Source organism: Rattus norvegicus, chromosome 8 (assembly GCF_021556685.1).
Source record: "Rattus norvegicus strain SHRSP/BbbUtx chromosome 8, alternate assembly SHRSP_T2T, whole genome shotgun sequence".
Lineage (NCBI taxonomy): Eukaryota > Metazoa > Chordata > Mammalia > Rodentia > Muridae > Rattus > Rattus norvegicus.
The window spans coordinates 70861837-70887834 of record NC_141541.1 but is presented as its reverse complement, the minus strand read 5'-3'; the positions used below and the strand labels follow the sequence as shown (position 1 = coordinate 70887834).

Sequence of the window (25998 nt, the reverse complement as noted above, 5' to 3'; positions counted from 1 at the left end):
CAGACCTTCCCTTGACCTCTTAGGCTACTGTGTCCCTGATGCCCCATGAGGCTCCAGCATGATGGCCCAGGCCTCCTTGTGGGAACCCAAAGTGGGTGGCACTGGGCCAGTTCTTCCCTGGGACACACTGGTGTCTGGGAGTGACGCTTTCCCCTCTGGTGGCATCTCCTTGTTCTAGATTCATGATGTGGTGTAGAAGGTGAGCTTCCGAGGCCCATCTCGCTGCTGGAGGCTACCGGGGAGCAATTTGAGTTACACAGATCCTCTGACCCAGGGGGCAGCCTGTGAGTATGAGCTCTGCCCAGGGTGCACAGGACTTCCCAAGCCTCAGCCACTGTCTTGATTTCAGGATTCTCACGTGTGAACTTGCACTTACAGTGCTCTTTAACCTTGCTCAACACGTCCAGATGGAGCGGGGAGGGTCCAGTCTCATTTGGTGTGTGAGTGAACAGAGGTTCGGAAAGGTTGAGTCTTCCAAGGCCTGTGTCCAAGTGGCAGAGCTTTGAGCTTCAAATCCTCTCTCTTGTCCCTCTTTGAGGTGCCCTCTGATGGCCACATGAATAGTGGTCAACCAGTGTTCTCCCTGGGGAGACTGCCATCAGTCTCTCACCCTGAGATCAACACCCATGGGTCCTCTCTGTGAATAAAACTCCCAGAAAGCTGCCTGCAAGGTGGGAAAAGCATCGGTGTGTGTGTGTGTGAGTGTGTGTGTGTGTGTGTGTGTGTGTGTGTGTGTGTGTGTGTGTGAGACAGAGAGAGAGAGGGAGAGAGAGAGGAGGAAGCAGAGAAAGGAATGTGGCGGTCAGTCATGATTGCCACCTTGATGTGGCTTAGAGTCACCATGGGAACAAATCTCTGGCCATGCCTGTGAGGCATGATCTAGATCCGGTTAATGGAGGTGGCAAGACCCACCCTGAACGTGGGTGGCACCACTCCATGGGCTGGGACCCCAACTGCAGTAAAAGCAAAGAGGGAGCTAGCTGTAGCATTTGCCTTTCTGCTTCCTGACTAAATGCAGTGGACCGGCTGCCCCTGATGTCATGCCTCCCTGCAGTGCTGGACTGTGCTCTCCAACTGTGAGCCAAAATGAACGCTTCATTCCTTCCTGAAAGTGTGTTTCTCAGGTATTTGGTCACAGCAACAAGACAAATGGCTGATACAAGTAGCATAATAAATGAGGTTCCTATCATTGGGGACAGGATCCCCTGAAAGGCCCAGGGTGCTGCGGTCCACCTCACAGGTCCTGCAGCTTCCCAAGTCTCCAAGGCTGCTCTCTCCGCTTCTCTAAGCTCAGCAGGAGCAGTAAATAAGCTCAGGTGTAGGGGTTCCAGTGGGTGTGGCCCTGTCCATCTCACCCGGGGCGGGGCGCACACTCCTTCCACAAGGCTCTGGGCCACGCTCAGGTCAGCCAAAGCGTCTAAGAAGCCAAGGCATCTCGCGACCTCAGAGGCGTCTTCTGCTCAGAGGCCTTCCAGAGACCCTGTCTAAGGCTCCCCATTTTAGAACCTGGCTGGGTTTCTGCCTTGAGTAAGGTGCTGTGCTGGCTGCTCTCGGGTTGCAGGGATTCGATGCAATCTCATCGTGGACAGGAGACATCAGGGGGAAAGACTCCCTTGGTACCTTGGAAGTCAAAGTCTGAGGGAGAGCCTCAGGAGGGAAGGGTCATTCCAGGACAGGAAAAAGCTCCAGAGAGCCCTCATGGAGAGATGGAGAAAGTAACCCACAAGATGGGTATAAACGCTACCAGGTCGTCTTGCATCTTGTATTGTTTTCAATCATTTGAGTCATTGCCTCCTCAATGGGTCTAAGGCTTACTCCAGAGTGAAACCATGCGTTTAGAATTCCAGTACTGTACAGACCCTGTAAACTTATTAACAGATGTTTAACACCATTGGTCAAAATAAGTTCTATCTTGAAAACATTTTTTTTGAGACTTGGTTTTATGTAGTCCAGGCTGGCTTCAGATTATATAGCCAAGGACAACCTTGAACTTCTGATCCGCTTGCTTCTACCTCTTGAGTGCTGACAGTACAGGTCCCACCAGAGCCATGCGGTGCTGGGGATCGAACCCATGGCTTCGTGCTTTATCAACCAACTCCTCAACTCAACCTCTTGTGTATACTGGCATGCGTGTGTGATATGTATGCATGTTGATGTATGCATGTGTACAAAGGCATATGTGTGTGGTTGTATAGGCATGTGTAGTGTATGAGTATGCATATTTGTGTGTATGTGTGCATATGTGTGTATGTGCATATGTATGTGTGTGATGTATACATGTGTGCAAAGGCATGTGTGGGTGTGGTTGTATATGCATCTGTGGTATGTGTGCATGTATGTATGCATGTGTACACTCATGCATGTGTATGCATGTGTGTGTACATGTGTGCTCTCCTGCATGTGTGTACATGTGTGTGTGTGTTAGTGTGTGCATGCATGTAGAGGTTGATGTTTAGCGCTTACCCCATCGGTTTCCACCTTATTCCTTGAGACAAGGTGTCTCCCTAACCTGGACTCAGTAACTAGGCAAGACTGGCTGACCATGAGCTCCCTCAGCACTAGGATTGCCTGCATCTGCCCTCATGACCAGCTTTTTATGTGGGCCCTGGGGGTACAGACTCAGTTCCTCAAGCTTGCACAGCAGTCAGTTATTGACTGAGCTACCTCCCCAGTTCCTCAACCTTGTTTTTTCTGTCTTTTACACCTTGTAAAAAATATGTATGCTGGGCAGCTGGAGAGACCTCAGTGGCTAAGAATTCTTACTGCTCTTCTAGAAGACCCAAGTTCTGTTCCTTGCATCACATCAGGTGACTTACAGCTCCCTGTAACTCCAGCTCTGACCGCCACAGGCACCTTCACTGACATCATATCTGACTCCCCCCCACCATGTAAACACAAACACATAATTAAAATGATAAAGACGAAGTTAAAAAAAGAATATGTATACAGGACTAGGATGGTGTAGCCTTGTCTAGCATCATGAGTCCTTAGCATTACAAAAAAAATAAAAAGTCTTGAAGAAAAGAGTACAGATGTCCTGCTCCTCTGTGGCCAGTAGAGAGAGGCTTAAGTAGCTGAATTTGAGCAGGGAATATGTCCCTGACTCCACAAAGAATTATGGCCCTGCTTGAGAAAAAAGATGCTATAAAAAGGAAAATACAGACATCAGAAAGACAAGACATCTCCATAGGTGCTGCAAAGTCAGGAGGCCGTGGACCACCATTTAAATTGGCAGGGCCATCTAAATGGCTCAGTGGGGAAAGGCGCGTGCAACTAAGCCTCATGACTTGAGTTCTATCCTTAGAGTCCACTCGATGGGAGGAGAGAACGCATTCCTGAAAGCGGTCGTCTCACCCCCATGCTTGCACTGTGGCACATCACAGTTGGACACGCCCACCCACACACGTGCATGCACGATAAAACAATACAAATGTAACAGGAAGAAATATTAAGATGATGGGAGAAAAACTGCCCGGAAGATACGTTTGAGGAATCCGGGTGAAATGAAGTTTATTTGAGACATAGGAACAAACATCAAGTCCAATGCAATGCTCAAAGCTTAGAGACAGGAGCGCTGACGCTGTTGTCTCCTATTTTCTATAAAGAAAATTATTCCAAACACCGGCACAGCATCGTGTGAAGGTAAGGAAGAGCCGCAGAACAGTGGCTTACTCAAATGTGTAAGCAGATAGGACACTGACAGTTAACGGCCTTGTGGAACTTACAATTGTGCAAAGGTAAAAATCTATGACAGAAATGGTGCAAGGGACAATGTTACTTAGGCAATGAATTTAAGATAGATCTTGGGTCAGCAAGATGGCTCAGTGAGTAAAGGTGCTTGCTGCCAAGCCTGACATACTGAGCTCCATCCCTGGAACCCACATGGGGGAAGCGGGGAAAAACCTCCTAATTAAAATCATATCTAGTTATATAATTATGATATAAAATATTAAGATATAACAAAAGATAGATAGTCTAATTGACCTCTGGCCTTCACATGAATGCCTTAGTGCCTCCTAACAAAAGCAAACAAATGTAATTGAAGAGATAGACCTTAGCAAGTTACTAATGCACATTTAAATGTCTAGGTTGAGCCATCAGGGGAGTAGCTCAGTGGCAGAATCCTGCCTAGCAACTGTGAGACGCTGGACAGACATCAGCACTGGAAACAACAGGACAACAAATAACAGGAACAATGAATGCCAGGAAGGAAAAAGACTACAAGACAAGCAGGTACATCACGTGAAGAGACTATGCTATCAATCCAACTATGTTATATTAAATGTCCAATTAAAAGACAAGACTTATCAGAATGGATTAAAACCTCATATGTCACTTAGAAGAGGAATGTTTCCATATAAAGACACAGCAGGCTGAAGACAATGCACAGTGGATAAGCACACAAACTGCTCCTGCATAGGACCTGAGTTGGGTTTCCAGAATCCACAATGGGTGGCTCACAAATGCCTACAACTGTACTACAAGGGACCCAACGCCCTCTTCTGGCCTCTGCAGACAATTGCACTCATGTGTGTATACCCACACATAGACAGGCATACATGCACATACATAATTAAAGATTAAAAATAAATCTTCAAAACAAAGGTAAGGATACAGAAAAGTTGAAAGCAAAAGGATGTAAAAAAAACACACAGGAATGTACCATAAGATAGCTATTGTACATTGATATATATCTATATATATCTATATATATGATATATATGATATACATGGATATATATATATATACATTGATATATATATTGTACATTGATATATATCTGTGTGTGTGTAATAAATATGGAGTAGCAATATAATTACAATATAAAATGTTAAGATACAATGTAAGATTTATTAGGTGCTCTAGTTAGCTTTAACAGTCAATTTGTCTAGAATCACCAAAGGAGAGTCTCAACAGAGGGATTGCCAGATCACACTGACTGGTCTGTGGCCACATCTTGGGAAGTGGTTGTCTTGATTGTAAATTGATGAGGAGGGCCCAGTTCTGTGGGCAGCACCATTCCCTGGGCTGATGGGTCTCAGCTATACAAGAAAGCTGTCTTAGCATGAGCCTGAGAGTGGTTAGCAGGCAACGTTATCCCACAGTTTCTTCTGTTCTCCCTTGGCTGTGACTGAGTTCCCAGGTTGGAGGTGACACTGTGTGGAGTAGTGAGCAGTTCTGCCTTCTGGTTCTTGACCTGAATTCCCTCTGCTGGACCTTGACTTGGAAACATCCAGGAAACTCTTTCCTCTTGTTGTTTTTGGTTAGAGTCACAGCAACCAGGCAAAAATGGAGTATTAGGCTGTCATGCTAAATTGACATACCTCACTAATTTATATACCTAGTTAACAACTTCAAGAAATACAAAGCAAGGCTGACGGAACTAAGTGGTGACTTCCTGATGATAGCTGGAGATTTTAACACATAGCTCAGAATCACGGAATTAGATCAAAAGACTCCCTCCTCCAAACAAAGACACCAAACACAAACAGTAAAGCTGTAGACACGAAAACAACACATCCATGTCGATCTAATGGCATAGAGAGCAACACTTAACACAAACCAGAACAGGCATGGTAGTGCGCCCTTAGTGCCAGCACTTGGGAGGCAGAGGCAAGAGGATCTCTGTGAGATCAAGATCAGCCTGGTCTACAAATCAAATTCCAGGACTACCAGGGCTCTGTAAAACAGAGAAACCTTGGCTGGAAAAACCAAACCAAAATAAAACAAACAAAAACAAAGACAAGCAAACAACAAAAATCACAGAAGAGACTTAACAAATGACTTGGGAACTTTTTAAAATAGATCATGTTATGATTTATACAGCATGAGGCTGGAGAGATGGCTCAGCAGTTCAGAGCACTGGCTGCTCTTCCAGAAGACCCAGTTTCAATTCCCAGCACCCACAAGGCAGCTCAGAGCTCTGTAACATCAATTCCTGGGGACCTAAAGCTCTTCTGGGCTTTATGGGTACTGTGCATACACACAGCACATAGACATGCATACAGGTATACGTGTATCTTTTAAAAAAAGTTTAAAAAATATAGGGGCTGGGGATTTAGCTCAGTGGTAGAGCGCTTACCTAGGAAGCGCAAGGCCCTGGGTTCGGTCCCCAGCTCCGAAAAAAAAAAAGAACCTATATATATATATATATATATATATATATATATATATATATATATATATATATATATACAACGCCGCTTCTGATTACTAGGAATGAAGCTAGGATTCTGATAACCAGAAGATTGGCAAATATTTGGGAACTAAAGCAACACATTTCTAAATGACACACGGATCAAAAAAGGCATCAGATATTCATGTGATTGCAATGAAATTAAAACCATGAAAATATGAGATGCAGCTTAAGCAAAAAAGCATTACAGCCTTTATGTGTATTTTTTTCTGTGTGTAAAGGAAACCAACACCTTAAATACGAATCTAGGAAAGGACAAATTAACTCCCCAAAGGAGAGAAAGAAACAACTAATAACAAGTAAAAACCAGTGAAAGAGAACAGATTGGGCAGGGGTCAGTAAAACCCCAAATCCAGGGGCTGGAGGAGCACTGGCTGCTCTCCTCAGGACCTGGGTTCAATTCCTCATAACCATATGACAGCTCACAACCATCTGTAACTCCAGCACCAGAGGATCTGACATCCTCACACAGACATATATGCAGGCAAAACACCAATGCACACAAAATAAAAAGAAACAAATATTTAAAAATCAAAACCCCCAAACCCAAATCTCTCCTTATAAAACTTTAATAAAATTGGCACTCCTATAGCAAGACACATCGTGACTAAGGGAGATGAACAGAGAAGCATGGAAATGAGGGAGACAAGCTATAGAATTTAAAGACCCGGAAAATATAAACAGGAGGCCAGCGATTGATACTTTGTTAGTAAAACTTGAATGAAACTGTCGAATCACTGGAGAAACACATTATCAATGCTAACACAAGCAACTGGGGATCTGCATGGACCATTTCTCTTTAGAAAGTTGAAAATCTGTTCACAGCAATGAGCAGAGTGAGAGACTTTAGAGCTCTGAGTTCTCAGTGAGATGGTTTTATCCCCCACCCCAGCCCCTACCCATCAAACCTGAGAGTGTCTATTTGAAGGAGGAGATGGAAAGGTTATAAGAGGCAAATAGTGGATGACTCTAAGGAAACAGCTCTCAAAGTACAAGGTTTCCAACTGCCTGTGTTAGTATTGCTAGTGTCTTTCTCAATGGGTGGCGGCACACGTCTTTAATCCCAGCACTCAGGGGGCAGAGGCAGGTGGATCTCTGAGTTTGAGGCCAGCCTGGTCTATAGATTCAGTTCCAGGGCTACACAGAGAGACCCTGTCTTGAAACAACAATAAGCAAACAAGCGGATGGATGGATGGATGGATGGATGGATGGATGGATGGATGGATGGATGGATACATGCATGCATACATACATACATACATACATACATACATACATAGATGATAGATAATGCGTTTCTTTAATGTTAGCTCAAGAATTCAAGTTTGAATTCAAACTACAAAGAAGAAAAGGATAAAAAGAAAAGGAGAAGGAATGACAATGACCAAAACAAAAACTCATAATTTAAAAACCTCAACCCATCAAAACAACATACTAACAAAATATAGAAAAATTATATATGTCTCAATTTTTACAAGAAAGGAGCCTAATCAAGCGGAATACTTACTTGTTGATAACATTAAAAACAAAAGAAAAAATGGTGCCAGGGAGCTAGGGATCCAGCCTAGTTGGTAGAGTGCTTGTGTAGCACACACAAGCCCTAGGTTTGATTTCCAGTACCAGTTCCAAACACGGTGGGACATGCCTGCAGTCCTAGGACTCAGGAAAGGAGGTGGGGGACAGGCCATTCTTATATATAACAAATTTGAGGCCAGCCGACGAGGCTGTGTGAGACCCTGTCTAGAAAGGAAAAGAAGCCAGCCAAACACACACACCAAACAAAACCTCAGCAAACTGGAAATAGAAGAAATACTTCTGTAGTCTGGTGGCGTCTACAACTTACACATGAGTAAAGCACAGACACCATCCTAGTCCACCATTCTGTGCTCAGACATGCTCCGTGAAAAGCCACCGTGTCTAATCAGCCTTGACCCGGCAGCTCTAGGCTCTGCAACAAGGCAGAAAATAAACAGATTGGGCAAGGGTCAGTAAAACCCCAAATCCAGGGGCTATGGAGGTAGGAAAGAAGCAGCAGAGTGATCATGTGGGGTGACCTAAAGAGCCACAGGCAAGGACAGGATGAGCGGCTCGGTGTGCGAAGATGCTTGCCACACAGGACTGGCCGTTCAAGTTGGACGTCAGAACTCACTTCAAAGTGGAAGGAACGAGCTGACCCCCCTCAAAGTTGTCTTCTCACCTCTGCACATGGTTGTGGCATGTCTCCAATAACACAACAACAGCAACAGCCACAACAACAGCAACAGCAACAACAACAGCAGCAGCAGCAGCAGCAGCAGCAGCAACAACAACAACAACATAATAATAATAAATTTATAAAAAGGATCTACCAAGCTAACCAAGTTATTAGAAATGATAAAAGATTCAGTAAAGTTGTGAGATACAATGTACACAAAGATCAATGGCAGTCTTCTGTAGCAGCATGACTAGAAAACAAAAGCATCTCATTTCTAGCAGCTTAAAGTACAAATGTGTAGATATTAGCGTAATTAGCAATGATTAAGACTTTTACATTGAAAACTATGAGGAAAATTTTAAAAATAAATAAGTTAAGGGATCGGGACATTTGCTATTATAATGATTTCACTTATTCTCAAAGTTACCCATACGTTTAGTATTGCTATAGTCAAAATATCAGCAAATGTCACTGGAGGAAAGTTGGCAGAAGGAAGAACACAGAGCTTAAAGATAGATGGAACAGGGGTTGGGGATTTAGCTCAGCGGTAGAGCGCTTGCCTAGCAAGCGCAAGGCCCTGGGTTCAGTCCCCAGCTCCGAAAAAGAGAAAAAAAATTAAAAAAAAATTAAAAGATAGATGGAACAATCTTACCCAAAATGAACAAATGCAGAGAATTCACATGCCCGAGTTCAAAATTTATTTTTTGAGACAGTCTTATGTTACCCAGGCCAGTCTCAAGCTTGCTTATGTAGCTGAGGATGCCCTCGAGTTCGTGATCTTCCTACCTTTGCCCCCAATGCTGGAATTACAATGTGCACCACCACTCCTGGTTTCGGCGGTGCTGGGAACTGAACCCAGGGCTTTGTGCACAGTGGGCCAGCACTGTACCAACTGAGTACATTTCCAGTTCCAGACAGAAGCTGCTGCTTTACTGATACAAGTTTAGATAAAGAGATAAAGGACACAAGACCTGACCGGAAACTTCATTAAATACAATGTCAGGATGCCCACCAACTTTATGAACTGGTTATGCAAGGCACAGCACCAGCACAGTGGGAGTGATTACAATTAAAATGATACTACCGTGTGTTAGTGGGATGACTGGGGCTCTCTTACTTTATTAGAGAGTTTAAGTAGTAAACCACTTTGAGGGGAAAAAATGCTTGGCAGATCCTCGTAATGTCAGTTATTTACCTACCCTTTATCTCTGCAACCTCAACCACCTTGGCACGCCAAGCAAAGGATGATGAATGCTCATTAAAAGACACGCCTAGCAGCAGAAGGAGGAGAGCAATGGCTCCATGTGAGCAGCCCACATTTGAAATAATTCCAGAATCCATCAGTAGCAGTATAGATCAAGAGTGACATAGGGATACCACGGAACTCCACAAGCAGTGAAAAGGCCTGCGGTGAAATGCTCAGGACCATGTGATAACCTGCACAGGCACGGTTTTGAATTTAAAAAGCCAGGTGGAAATGAGTGCCTGCAAAATGACATCATCACCACATGCATGCACATGCATGTGTACACACAGTCATGGCTATCTGGAGGGGTGCTGACTCGGGAGGGGCACAAATGATCCTTTCGGGTGCTTGTGTGGTGTACGTCTACACTGGGAACTGACTGTTTGCATGCAGATGGGTAAAAACTTCACTGCATACCCAAGTTAATCACAGCACTATGTAAGCGAGACCTAAACAGAAAGATAAATAAGACAAAGAAGGAAGAGAGAATGGAGATATAGGGAGTAGGAAGAGGGGAGGGAGAAGAGGAGGCGGGAAAAGAGGAGGGGGAGGACAGGGACATGGAGGAAAAGTAGGAAGAGGAGGAGGAAGGAGGAAGAGAAAGAGGTGGAGAAGGGAGAGGTGGAGGAGAATGGAGAGGAAGAGCAAAAGGTAGCAGTGGAAGGGGAGGAAGGATAAAAGGAAGAGGGTTGTCTGGATTGGGAGACAGACACAGCAGGGGTGCAGGAGAAGGGGTCACAGGAGGACGGAGAGTCTACAGGAAGGTCGAGAGAACCGAGCAGTGAATGGTGTCATTTGGAGTGCTGAGCAGAAGAAAGGGAGGGGAGTAGAAAGGTCAGAGGTGAGAGGGCAGGCAGGGGTCAGATTGGGAAGAGCAGGTGTGGGGCATCTGTGGCCAGCATTCACTGGGAAGGCTCTGAGAGTATCTGAAAGGCTAGCAGCTGAGCCGGCAGTGAGAATGATTGCATGAATTGTGCGGGTGTGTGAGGAACATGCTTGGGGGCAATGGAAACGTCCCTATGCTGACTGCTGGGGACGGTCAGGCAACCCAGTAAACTTAGTAAAATCACCAATGATTTGTACCCTTCTCACGATTAGATTATATGATTGAGTAGGCAAAGTTACTAAAATTCAGAGGTTAAAGCTTCCCCTCCTTCCTCAGCCTCCAACCCGCTGTCTCTATCTTATGAGCAACCTCACCCCCACCTTCAGATACCCTGCCACCCTCTGCGCTCTAAGCAGATGAAGGTAGAGTTACCATCTCACGGTCCAGGCACCAAGGTTCTGAGGTGCCTCATCAGTGGCTCCCAGTGCCTGTTCCCTCTGTCATATAACCTGGAAACCCCACCCCCATTTCACAGATGAGGCAATGAGAAGCCCGTGACATTCGATGTTCAGGTCTCATGTATGCAGCCTACGGGATTTTGACCTGGTGGGATGGAGAGTTGATTCATAGGAATCAGAAAGCCTGGGAGAGCCCATCTGGGCAGCTGGTTGGCTGGACAGTAGGACAGCAGGCATTGGTATGACATAGCCCTGGGCTAGGTGGCCCCCAGATCTGTCACTCACCACTTCTTGCCACTGATATCGTGCTGCTGTACTGTGTAGCCAAAGAAAGCAGCACTGGGACCAGCGATGACCCGGGGATTCCTGGTATCCATGTTGAAGGTGTCCGTGAATCCTGTGTGGGCGCAGAAAAGAGAAACGGGTGAGTCTGCAGGGTACAGGTACTCCCTAGGGGTGTGTCTGGGCCCGCTGGCTGCACATCTGCCTCGGAGAGGCTGGGCTGTGAAGCAGGTGGGGGCCCTTGCCTTGGAGGAGTCCTTGTGTGAGGTGATCGACTAGTCTCTAGGAGAACCCACAGTCTGACGGGAAAGGTACAAGAAGACCCTACCTGAGAAGATAACAGTTTCAACAGAGGACCATCTCTCTCATTGCTGGCACCTCAGCACTTGAGCCAAGGTCTTGCTAACACATAGTGGCTGACTGAATAGCTAGAGACCAGGATTCTGGCAACGCCCACTACTTTTATGTTGAACCGTAGATTTCATAACCAGCCCTATGAGATGGACATCAGCACCTCTATGAGCTTAATCTGTGGGAACTTGCTCAGCAGGCAAGTTGGGGACAGGATCAAAGAGCTTGGGTCACCCTCTTTAAGGGCCAGACTTGGAGGACTGAGGAGCAAGAAGGCTGTATCAACCCAAAGAGGGTCTCCCTCTGCACCTCAGGTCTCACCCTAGGGTCAGATCACGGTGTCCTTCATGGAGTTCTGTCTAGAACTGTCTGCCCCTTCCCCCTGCCACCCTCACCCAGTCTCTTTGGGGAAGAGAGGAATAAATCTTGGCCACAGGAAAGAGACATTTAAGTTACCAGAATCCAGTTACAGCATTCATTACCCAAACCAAACTAACCAGAGGGTGGATTTTCTAAGAACAACGTTGAGCCTGTCCCCCTGACCTTGGCTTTCACCAATCTCTGGTCGTTCTGAAATCCATGGCTTTCTTTCCCTGATGGTGATGTGGGGGTGAGTATACCCTTCTCAAGGATTATTGACCTCAGATTCAAACAAAACAAAAATGTTTCTGATGAGACTCAGTAGGCTGGCTACAGGGATGTCAGGGAGGCTGGCTGGGCAGTGTGCCACTCTTCTGCCCCAAGTCTGGTGACAGAAGGAGAATCCACAGTTCCTTGATGATTCTCACTCTGTGACCGATGGCAGTCCTGTTCTTTTTTCAGATTCTTATTTGGCTTTTGAAAACGACCCATTGGTCCCAAGGAATCAGAGCCGCAGACTCACGCTTGAATGTCACTTGGTAGACCAGTTCTCTAATCCACTTGGTGGAGACTAGGGTGGAGCTGCTACCTCCCATCAGGTCTCCAGGGCTGAGGGTTATGGCCCAGTGTGACCCTGGCTGCTGTCAGCTCAGTGCTCCGAGATGGCGTAAGGAACATGTGCTAGGTGTCCACAGTTTCTTACCAGCTCACCTTGCTCTCCCAAATAGCTTCCCAGGGATTTTAGGAGAGGGTGCCCACCATCTCCGGTGAGAGTCAAGGGATTGGCTTGGTTGGCAAAGTGCTTGCTGTGCAAGGTTCAGAGGCAGATGTCGATAGTGAGTGATCTCCTGTCAGGTCTAAGATACTTCTGTACAGCACGAGGATTCTTGCAAAGCACTTTGGGAGCTGTTCTTACTGGGTTTAAGACCCTTGATGAAAGTGAGCAAAGTAAGCAACATAAGAGTGGGGTTTCCCCAAAGTTGCCAGCCTTTCTTCGTGCCCCTCTTTATTCTGTGTGTGTGTGTGCATATATGCATACATGTATGCATGCATGTACATATGTGTCAATGCATATGTGTACATATGTGTGAGTGCATGTAGAGGTCATATGTTGTTTTGCACTTGCCTTCTCCCTTTGGTTTAAGACAGAGCCTCTCATTGGCCTGACATTTCACCAGCTAGGCTGCAGTAGCTGGCCAGTGAGCCGTATGCATCTGCCTGTCTTTCCCATCTTGCCATCACTAGGATTGCAAACACACACCACTCGTGTATTGTAGGATTACAATCACACACGGCTTCTGGGGATTCAAACTCAGGTTCTCATGCTCGTGAGGCAAATCCTTTACCAACAGAGCCGGTTCACCTGCTTATTCTCTACCTCTTCTTTGGTGTGACTTTTTCTACAAATCTTCGCTTCAGAAAAATGTCTGCTCGGGATCTATTCTGGGGGTTGGAATGCTTGGCTGCTAAGATACAAGGTCGTCAGAGTCCTCAGCCGCAGTGAGTGGGCCAACAGGCTTGTTTGTAAGTCAGTAGAGTCTGAAGAGATGCCAAGAGAAGTGTGGATAGGGTGGGGCGATCTGAGTTCTAATCTCGGCTTTGTTATACTTTGTCTGTCTTTCTGTCCATGGAGACTATTTCTGCTTCTCTATGCCTTCAGTACTGTGAAGTGAGCGGGTTCAGCCCCACATCATAGGTGCATCTCCACATATATCAGTGGTTCTCTGGGGGAGACACAGCTGACTTCCAGTTGTCAGCGCATAAGCATCTGCCCTGAATCTCTGCAAACAATTGAGAATTGGAGACCAGGCAGCCGGGAAGAATGCAAGCTCATCTGAGTGTTGGCTAAACACATCTGGGAAGGGAAATCTCCAGGCAAAAAATGATAATATTTTGCATTCCCAAGCCAAGGGGAAGAATTAAGGGAAACCATCAGCTCCCACTCTGCACTATCCAGGCTTGGCTGTCCTCCACGTGTTTGCACCATGAAGACTTGGCCACAGACCGGAGCTTCTGAACACATCAGACACCAGAAAGATGGAGCATTGGTGGGTGACCAGGGAGAGCAGTCCTCTTTCCATATAAATCCTAGCTTCATCCCCAGAGCTAGATGGTGCTACTTAACCCTCAGTGAGTTCCAGAACAAGAGAGAGCAGGGCATCCCTGTGATGGTTCATACTGATTACTAACCTGATAGGATCTAGAACCATCTAAATCTCTGGATGTAAGGGATTATCTAGGTTATCACGATTGAGGTAGGAAGTTGCACTCTAAATGTGGGTGGCACCATTCCCTAGGCTGGCATTCTGAACCACGTGAAAAGGAGAGAATGAGTACCAGGATTCATTGCACTCTACCTCCTGATTGTGGATACAGTATGACCAGCTGCTACAGGCTCCTGCCCCATGGCGTACTGTACCCTCACACTGTGAGTGAGAATAAACTAGCTCTGGGCACCAGTCTCCTATCAGCCTAACCATTTCCAGTCCTGATGAAGTTGTTCTTCTTGAGTACTTTGTGGAAATAACAAGTCACCATTACAGTCTCCACCAGAACTCTCAACATCCTACAGCTGCCTACGAGGTTCCCTCAGGACCGTGTAGTGCTGGACTGGCTAAGGAGTCTCTACACATCTTTAGGGATGTGGCCATCTAGAGGGGGTGGGAAACAGTGATGGCTGGAGAGCAAGTGTCAAGGTCAAAGGCCCAGGAGTGGACTTCTGACTGAAACAGCTCCTTACAGGGCTGAGAGAAGGGTGTATGGGTACAGAATGGACAGCTCTTATGAGCTGAGATTGCTGTAGGAAGAGCGAGGCTGAGTGTAAGGAGTCTCTTCCCTGCTTTTACTGTTACTGGCTGTGTGGTCTTAAAGAAGCTATCAGGTCTCTCTGGGCACCATCAGGCTAACCATTTCCAGTTCTGATGATGTCCTGACTCTGTGTCCTCATTTCCATATCATTCATCAGAGAAGAGGAGCTTGCAGAACAGCCCTGGGAGCACCCCTGTTGGGGAGCCCTCCGGGAGGGCAGCACCCCGTGGGGGAGTACCCCATGGGCAGACTGGTGGCTTTCCCCAGGAGTCTCCAGGGGTGTTACTTCTTTGCTAGCACTTGAGTCCGACACAAGTGTCCCTCAGCTTTAGGGCTCCTGTGAAGGTGAACTGTACCCTCACCTCTGTGAGTGATTCAGCACCTAGCCTGGCCTGCTTGCTGTTAGAGTCAGGGGTGCAATGGAGACAGGTAGGGATGGTGTTGGCTTTGTGACAGCAAGTTCCTTCTTACCACAGGTCTTCTGTTCTATACAGTAAACTTGCCCATACTTGGGTCTTCCCAGGGGAGACACGAGCCTTTGTTTATTCTTGCAAAGTCCACCTTACACTTTCTACTTCAGTTAACTCAACAGTGTCACACTTCTTTAGCCAACAGTGCCTTTAGGGACCTCCAACCTCTGGCTCACTGTGCATTCTCCTTTGAAGGCAACATCATGGGGCCCGTCGTCTAACTTTATATTCCTCCAGCCATTGGTATCAGTGGCCAGTCACCATGTACTCTTTCTCTTTCTTCCTTTTTTAAAAAAAGGTTTATTTATTTATTTTATGCATATAAGTAACTGTGGCTGTCTTCAGACGCACCAGAAGAGGGCATCAGATCCCATTACAGATGGTTGTGAGCCACCATGTGGTTGCTGGGAATTGAACTCAGGACCTCTGGAAGAGCAGCCAGTGCTCCTAACCACTGAGCCACCTCTCCAGCCCTCTCTTTTCATGTCCCCTCCTTCCTTCTATTCTCCCACCCCACCCTCCTCCTCTTCCTACTCCTTCTTCTCCCTCTTCTCCTGTTGAGAAGCAGGACAGAGGTCTTTCTTTGGGTAGGGCTTGTATAGGTTTCCTTCCCTTAGGCAGGTGCAGAATTCCATGCTCTAATAGAAATTGGGCTGTGTGCATGTGTGTGAACAGAATCAGGGGATTGGAATAAGATGGGGGGATGATACACAGAAAAAGAAATGTCTTCTTCCAATTAAGTTCCGGGAAAAGGGTGAGGCTTAAGGGAGGAGGGTGTCTGGGTCAGTGCTGGGGGTAACCAGAGAATGGATGAGGGGGCTTAAGCTGAGGGGGAGGCTTCGTTGGAAAGGCGTTGCCTCTTGCACCTTGTATGAGCAACACCCCTGGCTCTAGAGGAATCCTTAGGGACATTATCTCATTTGGGAAGCAGCAGGTCCCCAGGCCACACCCTTGCTGCTTCTGGCAGTCAGCATGCTTCTGGCCCTGAGCATGCCAGCAGGAAGTAGCAAATCCTGGTCCCTGGCTCTATATGGACTCTGTATGAGTTCCTAACGTGGAAAAAGACACACCAGGTGTCTGAACACTCCCTCTCACAAATAATGAGAGGCTGGCCCTCCTCACTCCAGAGTTGACAGGGCCTGCTTTGAGAGTCTGGAAGACTCTGAGGGTCTGACAGAAGCTGGGAGGAGTGGAGATTGAGCACACTGAGGGCATCACATGGCCCACTCACTACATGCTCCTTCAGGGAGTTTCAGAGAAGGGTCACAAGAAGGCTATTCCCCTGCCTCTGTCCTTCCTCAGCTTCCCATCTTAGCAAATGCTTACCTTCAGTCTGCCCATTCTCTTAGGGCCACAGTCTTGCTAGAGCGACTGCTTGCTATAGCCAATATGATCTCCTGCAGCTCTCTAAAGCTCTTACAGACCTACACGAGGAAGACTTTTCAGGATGGGAAACAGCTAGGTGGAGGCTGGGCAGCCTGGGTAGAGCTGAGATGCCTTTACCTGGGCTATGGAGAGCAGGAGTTTGCAGGCCAGGTGGACTTGTGGGGGTTGGGGGGCAGGAGAAACACCCAGAGAGGCAGCAGAGAGGGAAGGGCCACCACAGCCCAGTCCATTTGGGGTAAGTCAGGAGTTTGGCAATGTGCTAGTTAAGCAGATTTCAAACTCATAGAAAACAGGCCTGGAGATTGGAAGCGGCAAACAGCATGCTGTAGTTGGCTGTAATTAACATGGTTTTCCCTCTCCACCCCAGAGAGCTGCCTGATCCCTGCAGAGGACACACACATGACCCCTGTCTGATGCCTGCAGAAGACACATGCATGGCCCCTTCAAGAATAAGGGCCACAGATGAATGGAGGTCATGGTATCCTTCTTTCTGTCTTTTTTTTTTTACATTGTAATTTTTGTCATTTTATTATTATATCATGACTATAAGGTGTCTTTCTTTCTTACTGCCACGTCTCCTCCTCTCTGGGTCGGGATTTGGTCAGGACAGAACTCCATCTACAAGCTTCCAGAGCACCATGAAGAATACTGTAGTTCCATGCTCCCCTCTTCACACAGTGAGTGATCCAAAACAAAAACAAAGACTAAAGCCAGACTCGATCTGTAACTTTCTTGCTTAAAATCTTCTGGAACCCCAACTAGTATTCACAGACACACAGACACACAGACATACACAGACACACACAGACACACACATACAATTCACACAGACACATAGACACACGCGCAATACACACAGACACACACACATATAATACACACAGACAGACACACACACACAGACACACAGACACACACACAGACACACAGACATACACAGACACACACAGACACACACATACAATTCACACAGACACATAGACACACATGCAATACACACAGACACACACATATAATACACACAGACAGACACACAGATAGACACACATACAAACACACAGACACACACACAGACACACACACAGACACACACACAGACACACACACAGACACACACACAGACACACACACAGACAAACACACACACACAGACACACAGACACACACACAGACACACAGACATACACAGACACACACAGACACACACATACAATTCACACAGACACATAGACACACATGCAATACACACAGACACACACATATAATACACACAGACAGACACACAGATAGACACACATACAAACACACAGACACACACACAGACACACACACAGACACACACACAGACACACACACAGACACACACACAGACACACACACAGACAAACACACAGACACACACACAGACAGACTGCACGTGGATTGCAGACCATTCATTCCCTAGGGCCTTTGGGTACTGCAAGGTCTGCCCTTTTCTAATTGTAGTCTGTCCTCCAGTCACAGATTTAGTGCTTCACACACCCAACTCCTTCCACCTGGAAACTGTTCTTTTTACCTGGGACAATCTTCCTCAAGGTAACACTGCCCCCATCTCTTTCCATCTCTCTTTGTCTCTTTCTCTCTGTCTTTGTCTCTTTCTGTCTGTCTCTGTTTGTCTTTGTATGTATATGTGCGTTTAGTGTACTGGTGTGTGTGTGCCTGAGTGTATGTGGAGGCTAGAGTGCAGCCTTAAATGCCCTTCCTTAGATGCTATACACCTTGCCTTTTGACAAGGGTCTCTCACCGACTAGGCTAGGCTGCTGCTAGGCAATCCTGGGATCCACCTGTTACTGGCTCACCAGATCTAGGATTACAAGTATGTATGCCCTGGCTACTGGCTTGTAGAAATCAAATTGAAGCCTTCATAGTCACAAGGTAATGTTTCACTAACGAAGCCACCTCATCTCCTTCAGCAAGCATTTACTGAGCCATGCTCCAAGCAAGCACTTGTCTAATTGAGCCGTGCTCCGAGCAAGCACTTCTCTGACTGAGCCGTGCTCCTAGCAAGCACTTGTCTAATTGAGCAGTGCTCCGAGCAAGCACTTCTCTGACTGAGCCGTGCTCCTAGCAAGCACTTGTCTAATTGAGCAGTGCTCCGAGCAAGCACTTCTCTGACTGAGCCGTGCTCCAAGCAAGCACTTGTCTAACTGAGCCGTGCTCCAAGCAAGCACTTGTCTAACTGAGCCGTGCTCCGAGCAAGCACTTCTCTGACTGAGTCATCTGCCAGCCCCTTTCCATGAGATGTTTGCTCCTCCGGTGGCTTCTTCTCAACACCAAGTTTAAATGCCAAGCCTCTGAGATTTTTTTTGACCATCTTATGAAGAACCCATTTTTCTCCCTCATAGCATCTTCTTTACTTCCTTACCAGTCAAAAATGGCTGCAGTTCTCTAAGGAGTTTATCATACTCAAGTTCACATTTAGTCATGATGCATTAGGAGTTTTAAAACTGACCAGGGTGGGAAGACTTATACCAGGGTAATTAACACCTTCTTCAAATAAAGATTCTACTCCAGGGCTGGGGAGGCAGCCCCCTCAGTAAAGCATTTGCCTCATAAACCTGAGTATCTTAGTTTAGACCCACAAAAATCATGAGAAAAAAAGCCAGGTGCTATGGTGCTCGCCTGCTCTGGGAGGCAGAGACCTGCAAACTTGTAGATCAGCTAGCCAAGTTCCAGGCCAATGAGAGACCCTGTCTCAGTCATGGCAGAAGGTGCCTGAGGACTGACATGCAAGGTTGGCCTCCACACGTGCCATGCATTCACCACATCAATGCCCTCAGCTGCACACACACACACACACACACACACACACACACACACACACACACACACATTCCATTTCATCCCAAGAGACAAAATTAACTGTAAACATTTCACAGCTTCACAGCTCAGAGCTGGAAGGGACTCTGTCCTTTCTCCTTTCTCCTGAGCACCCAGGACAATGCTTAGCACACAGTAAGTGATTGTTTGAGGAGAATGAAAGCAAGGATACACTTGTGAGACGCTAACCTGCCGATAGAGGTTACCGGGGCTATCATAGCTACAACCTTAGGGTAGGGAGAAGCTTAGAGTGGTGAATTGGGCCCCGGAAGTCTTAGCTCTATTCCCAGTGGGGCTCTTTGTCTTGGTCCTCAATTTCCTTTCCTGAAAAGGTTATGTGCTGGACTAAGAGGCTGATCTCTAAGTCCTAGCATAGGGTTTAAAGAAACCCCTGCACTCTCACTCTGTGTCTCCACTCCTGAGGTCACTATGTAGCACAGCTGCCCGGTGCTGTTTGCACAGATGTAAGCGGGACAGCAGCCACCTCAACAGCTGCCCTGTGACCCCCTTTCCCTGACATACTAACCAGCCCTGAGAGCTTGGTTTGGTTTCCAGTTCCTGGGCTTGGGTCTCATTTGCCTTGGGTGTGTAAATAAAAAGATCTGTGCATCCAAGATTAGCCTCAGTCAGGGAAGTGGGCAAACCCGGGCAAACAGCAGAGCAAAGCTGGAAATGTGCAATTTGTGGCAGGGTTTTCCCTGGGATAAGAGGAAGGAGGTAATGAGGGCTGCCGGCCACCCTGATCTGGTTCTTTGAATGTCAACTAAAAAAAGGAGTTGTGGGGGGCCCTTCCCTTCCAAGCCAGCAGGCTCACCCTGCAGTGGATGCCCACACCCATCTAGAAAGATCTCCAGCTGCATAGGGCTCAACGTAGGCCCACTAGATGCCACTGGCTTGCTTGCTGGGAATGGGAGACTTCGAAGAGGGAAGTTTTGACTGCTTGAGGCTCACGCGCATGTCCTTCTGGGTTTGGGTGTGGGTTAGGGGTTTTGTTTGTTTGTTTGTTTGTTTTTGTTTTTGTTTTGAGGCAGGGTTTCTCTGTATAACAACGTTGGCTGCCCTGGAACTTGTTTTGTAGATGAGTCTGGACTGGAACTCAAAGAGATCCACCTGCCTCTGCTCCCTGAGTACTGGGAATGGGTCGGATTTTTTTGTTTGTTTGTTTTTTGTGGTTGCAAAACCATCTCTATTTTCCCTCTGTACTTTCTCATGAATCATCTGTTGTCATGGAAACAGAGGACTGCCTGGTGAACAGAAGTATCTTGACACCAGAACGAACAATGCATGCCAAGGGCGGGATACCTGTCTGGGATGCTCAGACTATGAAGGTCTTGTTGTTAAGCATCGAGGGGCAAGGGATGATCTTGGAACCCAGAATTCCTCACCAATGTGGGGAAGATCGATGTGTAGCCTATTTCCTGGTGCTAGAAGAAACTATCTTGAAATAGAGTCCCTAGGGATGGATGATAGCTCAGCCAGTAAAGTGTCTGCTGTACAAGCATGAAGGCCTGAGTTCGATCCCCAAGAACACACGATGACAAAAATCTGGATATGGCAAATGTGCACTTGTAAGCCTGGTGCTAGGCATGTGGAGCCAGGTGGAAACAGAGGGCTCAGTGCCCAAACAACCTAAGCTACCAGCAAGCTCTACACCAGTCAAAGACTCTTTCTCCACAAGTTGGGTGGCACCTGAGGAGTAACACCTAAGGCTGTCCCCTGGCCTCTGTGTGTACCTGCACACACAAGAACACACATTGCACCCTGAGGAAAGTGAGAGAAAACGACTGTCCTGACAACTGGGCACCTGCTAGCCTCTCCAGACCTTGGAGACCTGGATGTGGTGGGCACACCCTTGGGCCTAGTACTTGAGAGGTAGAGGCAGGAGGATCAGAAGCTCAAGGTTATCTTTGGCTACTTAGTGCATTCAAGGCTAGCCTGGGCTACATGAGACCCTGGAGAAGAGGAGAAGGGAAGGAGAAATAAAGAGAGGAATGGAAAAAAACAAAAGAAAGCAAAAAGGAAAAAAAACAAAAAAATAAAAATAAAAACCCAAGAAGAAAGTTTCCAAAGATAGTCAATCAGTGCTGAGCTTGGGGTCTGTTTTTCTTGATTGACAGCAGAGGTCTGGCCTTGGGAAAGCCTCTTCTTAGTCAGTTAGAATCAGTCTGTGGAGTTTGGCTGCCTGGATGGAACCCTAGGCTATAGTTTATCACCTAAGTGATCGTGACTAAGTGACTTCACGTCTATATCAGCAAATATGGCTATTGCTACTAGAATTTGCAGAATATCCTACCACTGGCCAATATTGGGCATTGAGTAGTATTTCTGATTTTTTGCACAGAGCCTATAGGGTGGGCATTGTAGTTTCCATTGCACTCTCTAAAAAGAGGACTTTTCAGGGCAGGTCCGAATCCCCACATCTGAGGGCCATGCTCCTGAGAAGGGCTTGGTTGGGTGCAGACTCAGACCTTCCACCTGCACCCAGGTTTCCCATAAGCCACCAGGGACTATTCAGATCAGAGACTGAGGGCTAACCTGGGGTCCATGCTCAGCTTCCCCATCTTCTCAGGTGGAAGATGACATATGCTGCGTTCTGTACTGTATGGATGGCAACTGAATGCGGCAAAAAAACTTCTCTGTTGTCCCCTGTTGCTTGGGGGACAACATTGTCCTGTTATATGCCTGCATGTCCACCACAGGAAAGCAAGGCCTTTTCTGAGCTCCTGAAGCCTCTCAGAGAATGGTAGTGAACAGTGTGGTCCATCCAGGCCAGCTTGTGGTATTTCTGGGCTAGCCTGTGGTGCACCCATTCCCTACTTTCTAAAGTCTTTCTCTCACGGAGCCTCCGTACCCTTCAACAGGCTTCCTTGGCATGCCTACCTGTGACCCTAGACTGCTATCAAACTCTTCTAACCTGGAAACATTCATTTATAGATGGCTGGAAAATTTTATCATTATAAACATCGGTACAACAGTCTGGTGTTTTCGGAAAGGCAAGTTGGGGCTATTTATTAGCCACTGGGATTAGGAGTGAGAGCTAGAAGCTAATTTCACTGCCTCATCTGCTCATTTCTACAACTATTGCTTGCCTACTCTGTTCAGATGCAGTGCTGGACCTTAGAGTATCTAAGGAAACACACTCTTGCTCTCCTTGGATTACACAGTCCATCTCTGTGAGAGTTTGCAGAGAAAGGTACGATCTTAGTGAGCAGTAACTAAAGTTGGGGCCTTGGTGAGATGGGAGCTGGAAAAAGAAGTGAGATAGGGTCCCCAGGGGGGCGTTCGAGGTGCGGTGGTTTGAATGAGTGATGTCTTCCATAGGCTCAGGCATTTGAACACTTGGTCTCCAGTTGGTGTTGCTTTGTGGAGAAAATGGTTACGGAGAGGTACAGCCTTGGAGGAAGTATGTCACTGGCAGGGCCTCACTCTGCTTCCTGTTCACCAAGCTGTGCTGTCTCAGCTGCCCACATCTGCTGGCATGACGGCCGGTTGTTGCCATGCCTCCGCCCAGTCATGGTGGACGGTTATTCTCTGGAGCATAAGCCAAAGAAAACTCTCTCTTAAGTTTCTCTGGTCACAGTGTTTTATCTTAGTACCAGAATAACTAACGCAAAGTAACCAACACTCCTGGGTCAGGGGCTGTGGGACGCTGGGATTAGCTGAAGATAGAGTCAGAAAATCCGGGGTCTACTCCGAGAGAGCCAGGGAGCCCCAGGAGGGTTGGCAGCATGGCCCAAGCTAACCTAGCAGTATCCTCTTGGTTGCAGGGCAGAACAGCATTCAGGACAAGGAAAAAGTCAGGGAGACCTGCTAGATACCCATTACCATGAGCCATGGAGACTTCTTCAAGCCCTTCCTGTGGTAGCCCCCCAGTCTCTGCCTGCCTCCTGGTCTTGGTCCTCTGGAATGACTGATTCAGACACTGAGGGTTTGAAGGGAGGCTTGAGGTCCAGGGTGGTGTGGGACCAGGCTTTAGTGCAGAGGTGGCATGAGGGGCTGGGCTTAAGATGTGTGGGATAGAAGTCAGGCAGGTCCATACTGAAAGGACCAGAGAACATCTGAGTGACAATTTGGTCCTGTTTGGGATGATAGACAGGGCCTATTTCAGGGTCTGCCAGTGCCTCTGTCTCTGGCTGGCTTCACCGTCAGCAGCCAGCACATTCCATGACTGGTGATTGGCTTGCGGTCTGGCCTGACTCTCTCGATGGTTTCTTTTGCTCTTTAAAAACCAGGATTGGAGTTCTCTTTAAGTTTAGGTCATGAATCACTGCTTGTGGCCTGGAAGGGGGTTGGAGGAACACAGCCTCTGTGATGTTGGGTGCTAGAACTCACTCAGTCTGTGAGCCCCTACAGGCAGCTGTGGGACGGTTCCCAATGCAAACACTGGTTCTATCAGCTTCTGAGCTTCTAGCTGAGTTGGCCCTGAGTGCCTCTCCATCCACTTTACAAGGCCCCCCAAATCCAGAGATAACCATAATCAGAAGGATTCCATACTTGGATTCACAGCCTATTTCTTGAAATTTTCAATAGCTTCAAAACAAAAAAAGCCTTGAGTTTGATTTTGCATGGACTACTACAGTTTATATAAAGTAAGTCCTGAATGTATGGTAATTGGGGTGATCCGATTGATGTAACTTTGTCTACATACTATTTATGGCTTTCATAATTTCCACCAATTACTATGAGGGGCTGTGATTTCCAGGAAAAGAACAATTCCAGAAGGAGGAGAGGAAATAAGATAGTTTTGTGGTTCCTTTCCTAGAAAGAAAAAAAGTGAGGGTCCTAAGAGTGCACCAGACAGAGAAGAGGGTGGTGAAGATGGAGAGAGGTCTACAGAGAGCCCCCAGTGGTCTACAGAGAACTCCTAGTGGTCTACAGAGAGCCCCCAGTGGTCTATAGAGAATCCTCAAGTGATCTACAGAGAACCCCTAGTGGTCTACAGAGAACCCCCCACCAGTCTACAGAGAATCATCAATAGTCTACCCAGAACCCCCTGTGGTCTACAGTGATCCCCACAATGGCCTATGGAGAGCTCCCCAGCAGTTTACAGAGATCCCTCAGTGGTCTACAGAGAACCATTTGAATGGCCTTATACTACCTACCTGCCACAGATTTAGAAAACCTACCAAGCCTCATTCCTTGTAATTCTTTGTTCAGTTCCCCCTGGTGGGTGTAGCTAATTAGGTTCTAAATCTAACCCCGGGCCAAGAGACCTGGTCCAGCACCCAAGTGATCCTGGAAAAATCATGGGACCCACTCAACCATGCACCTCAGCTCCCCATGCATCTGAGACACAGCACACCTGGAGTGCTCTTTTTAGAGTGTTGGGTGTGGCACTCTCAGGAGTCCTGGAAGTTCTGCTTAGTTGGGTGATGCTGGGGGAAGAGAGCTAGCTATTACTCTGTTTGGCATCCTGGAGTGTGTTGCCATGGAAACTCACCTACCTTGTTCTACATGCCACAGAGAAAAAACAACAAACAAACAAACAAACAAACAAACCTTCAGCCTATTTTTGAGCAGCGGCATCACCTAAGCCCCAGACAGGGTTTTTCCTCCTTGTAGCATCGGGTTCTCCATCAGAGGCCTGTCAGCCTAGGAGACTGAGGGGCTGGACAGTACCAGAGCCCCTGCTTCACCTGAGGCCTGCCACCAGACCTTAGTTCCTCTGGTTCAAGAAACCACTCAGTTAAAATGTAAATGCCTTGCGGTAGGTAGGACACATCAAATTGTCCTCACTCACCGATTAGCTTATTAGGCCTGAAAACTCTGAGCAGGTTTTGACTGGGGCGGGGTAGGGAGGGAGATAGTGGGTTGTGGGACCACCTGGGCACTCAATGTTGTGGGAACTTGGAGGCAGGCAGGAGATAGAACCCCGGGAGAGGCCGTCTCTTATAAATCACCACCTGGGGACCAAGGCTCACTTTTTAAGAGAACATCCTGCATGAATTAAGGGTGGAAGCTGTGGAGGATGGGTGGAAATCTAGCTCAGTGCTTGCTTAGGATGCACACACACATACACATCCATCCAAACACACACACAAGCACCCATACACCCAAACACACACATCCAAACACACACACACACACAAGCACCCATACATCCAAACACACATACAAACACACACATACACATCCACCCAAACACAGACACAAGCACCCATACACCCAAACACACACACACACACACACACACACACACACATACACATCCACCCAAACACAGACATAAGCACCCATACACCCAAACACACACACACAAACACACACACACATACACATCCACCCAAACATACACACACAAGCACTCATACACCCAAACACACACACACACAAGCACCCACACACCTAAACACACACACACGCATACACAAACACACACACACATACACACACACAAACACACACATACACATCCATCCAAACACACACACACAAGCACACACACACCCAAACACACACACGCATACACAAACACACACACATACACACACACACATACACATACACATCCACCCAAACATACACACACAAGCACCCACACACCCAAACACACACACACAA

The 25998-nt window shown here is 47.1% G+C and overlaps 1 protein-coding gene across 2 annotated transcripts in view; it reads right to left on the bottom strand.

The window, feature by feature from the left end:
* Nucleotides 1-25998, bottom strand: part of Itga11 (integrin subunit alpha 11) — a 110201-nt gene that overhangs the window by 81490 nt on the left and 2713 nt on the right. For both annotated transcript variants that reach the window (XR_015626629.1, NM_001413793.1), the window contains 1 exon segment: nucleotides 11207-11318. Coding sequence is in view for 1 of the 2 variants with exons in the window: in NM_001413793.1 (NP_001400722.1) it covers nucleotides 11207-11318 (112 nt within the window). In the remaining variant the exon portion in view is untranslated.